The 2,775-nt window shown below is 42.3% G+C and overlaps 1 protein-coding gene across 1 annotated transcript; it reads right to left on the minus strand.

Annotated features, from left to right (window-relative positions):
- Positions 1-376: 376 nt before the first annotated feature.
- On the minus strand, positions 377-1,922 carry LOC135201139 (uncharacterized). Its single transcript, XM_064230017.1, has 3 exons — positions 1,915-1,922; positions 1,179-1,677; positions 377-883 (listed from the first exon to the last, which is right to left on the minus strand). Exons 1-3 carry the CDS (start codon positions 1,920-1,922, stop codon positions 377-379), a joined length of 1,014 nt encoding a protein of 337 aa, XP_064086087.1.
- Between the last annotated feature and the right edge of the window lie 853 nt (positions 1,923-2,775).

Here is a 2,775-nt window from a genome sequence, read left to right on the forward strand (position 1 = left end):
TGATGGGCAGGTAGGATTTTTTTTTTTTTTTTTTTTTTGATGGGTGACAGAAGGAGAAGATTTTTGGTTTTGATGGGTAGAATAGAGAAATGTTTTCATTTTGATCAGTGACATCCCCAGAACCTTCCCCTCCCATTCCCTCCCTCCCCACCCCACTCCCTCGAGGAAATCAGAGTCCAGGATGGTAATTATCCGACCGCCATTAATCCGATGATTGCACAGGCTACCGATGACGAGCCATTTATGCAAATAAGGAGAATTCCCTCCGTGCATAATTCACCAGCGATTATCGGGCATAATTTATGAATTATCGGGAATAATTTATGGAAAATTCACCCGTGAGATTCGAAGACCTTAGTCTTTGATGATGTTGTGGTCAAGAAGAGGGGGCTTCACATCGCCCATTGTACTGATTAAAGGTGATTACCAGATCCGGACAGGTGGGAATTAAATGAAGAGCTGTTGTTGGGGTGCCGGATTCCTGCCCAGAATCCTGGGACGAAGGTTCTGGGATATGTGGATTCTGGGATGAAGGTTCTGGATAGTGGATGCTGGGACGAAGGTTCTGGGAATGTGGATTCTGGGATGAAGGTTCTGGGATATGTGGATTCTGGGATGAAGGTTCTGGGATATGTGGATTCTGGGACGAAGGTTCTGGGATATGTGGATTCTGGGACGAAGGTTCTGGGATATGTGGATTCTGGGATGAAGGTTCTGGGATATGTGGATTCTGGGACGAAGGTTCTGGGATATGTGGATTCTGGGACGAAGGTTCTGGGATATGTGGATTCTTGGGATGAAGGTTTGGGATATGTGGATTATGGGAACGAAGGTTCTGGGATGATATGTGGATTATGGGAGAAGGTTCTGGGATAGTGGGATTCTGAGATGAAGGTTCGGGACAAAGGTTCTAGGATGAAGGGTTTTTGAAAAGGTTCTGCGGCCAAATGAAGGTTTTTGAAAGGTGCCACGCGGATGAAGGTTCTGAACTAATGAAGGTTTCTGGATGAAGAATTGGGTAATAAAGGTTCTTGATGATGAAGGCTTCCTAGGACGAAGAGTTTTTTTTTTTTTTTTTTTTCCGGGGATGATGAAAGCTTGCAACATAATGACAAGGTTTCCTGCCACATAAGAGGTTCTTGATGGATGAATGTTCATGGATTGATGAAGGTTTCTACGGCATTGAAAATGCGGGATGATGAGGATTCTAGGTCGAACGTTCTGGGATATGGATTCTGGACGAAGGTTCTGATATGTGGATTCTGGATGAATGTTCTGGGTATGTGGGATTCTGGGGATGAAGGTTCTGGATATGATTCTGGGACGAAGGTTCTGGGATTGTGGATTCTGGACGGAAGGTTCTGGGATATTGTGGATTCTGGATGAAGGTTCTGGGATATGTGATTCTGGGACGAAGGTTCGTGGGATATGTGGATTCTGGGACGAAGGTTCTGGATATGTGGATTCTGGGATGAAGGTTCTGGGATATGTGGATTCTGAGATGAAGGTTCTGGGACAAAGGTTCTAGGATGAAGGGTTTTTGAAAGGTTCTGGGATGAAGGGTTTTTGAAAGGTTCTGGGATGAAGGTTCTGAATAATGAAGGTTCTGGATGAAGAACTGGGTAATAAAGGTTCTTGATGATGAAGGTTCTAGGACGAAGGTTTTCGATGATGAAGCTTCAACATAATGAAGGTTCTGCATAAAGAAGGTTCTTGATGATGAATGTTCTGGATGATGAAGGTTCTAGGCTGAAAATTCTGGATGATGAGGATTCCAGGACGAAGGTTCTGGATAATGAAGGTTCTAGGTAAAGAACTTCTGGATAATAAAGGTTCTGGATGATGAAGGTTCTAGGACGAAGGTTCTCGATGATGAAATTTCTACATAATGAAGGTTATGGATGATGAAGGTACTAGGGCATTAAGGTTCTGGGATATGGAGGTTCTAGATAATGAAGGTTCTAGCTGATGAAAGTCCTAGGATGAAGGTTCTGGGACGAAGGTTCTGGGAGGATGAAGCTTCTGGGATTAAGAATTTTTGAAAGGTTTTGGGATGAAGGTTCTATGATGAAATTCCTGGATGATGAAGGTTCTAGGATACGAAGGTTCTAGGACACAGGTTCTGGATGATGAAGGTTCTGGGATATTAAGGTTCTGGATGATGAAGGTTCTGGGATATGAGGGTTCTAGGATATGAATGCTCTAGGTTATTAAGGTTCTAGGATCAAGGTTCTGGATGATGAAGGTTCTGGATGACGAAGGTTCTGGATGATGAACGCTCTAGGATAAGGTTCTGGATGAGACGGTTCCGGAAGAAGAACTTGTATGATGAAGGTTTTGGATAGTGAAGGTTCTGGAGGATGAAGGCTCTGGATAATGAAGGTTCTAGGATGAAGTTTCTAGGATGAAGGTTCTGGATGATGTAAGTTCTAGGACGAAGGTTCTGGATAGTGAAGGTTCTGGACAAAAGTTCAAGGAACCAAGATCAAAGCACAATTAAGGTGTCTGTCTGACTTCTCTTTGCACAGATTGTGATGCACCGACGTTCTGGTTGTAACAGATTTCCTCCCGTGATTGTTATTCAGGAGAAAGGGTTGTAGTTTTACTTTTTACCTTTATACATATATTTATACATGTGCACATTTATTATTATTATTATTATTATTATTATTATTATTATTATTATTTTTTTTTTTTTTTTTTTTTTTTTTGCTCTATCACAGTCCTCCAATTCGACTGGGTGGTATTTATAGTGTGGGGTTCCGGGTTGCATCC

This window comes from Macrobrachium nipponense, chromosome 28 (assembly GCF_015104395.2).
Source record: "Macrobrachium nipponense isolate FS-2020 chromosome 28, ASM1510439v2, whole genome shotgun sequence".
Lineage (NCBI taxonomy): Eukaryota > Metazoa > Arthropoda > Malacostraca > Decapoda > Palaemonidae > Macrobrachium > Macrobrachium nipponense.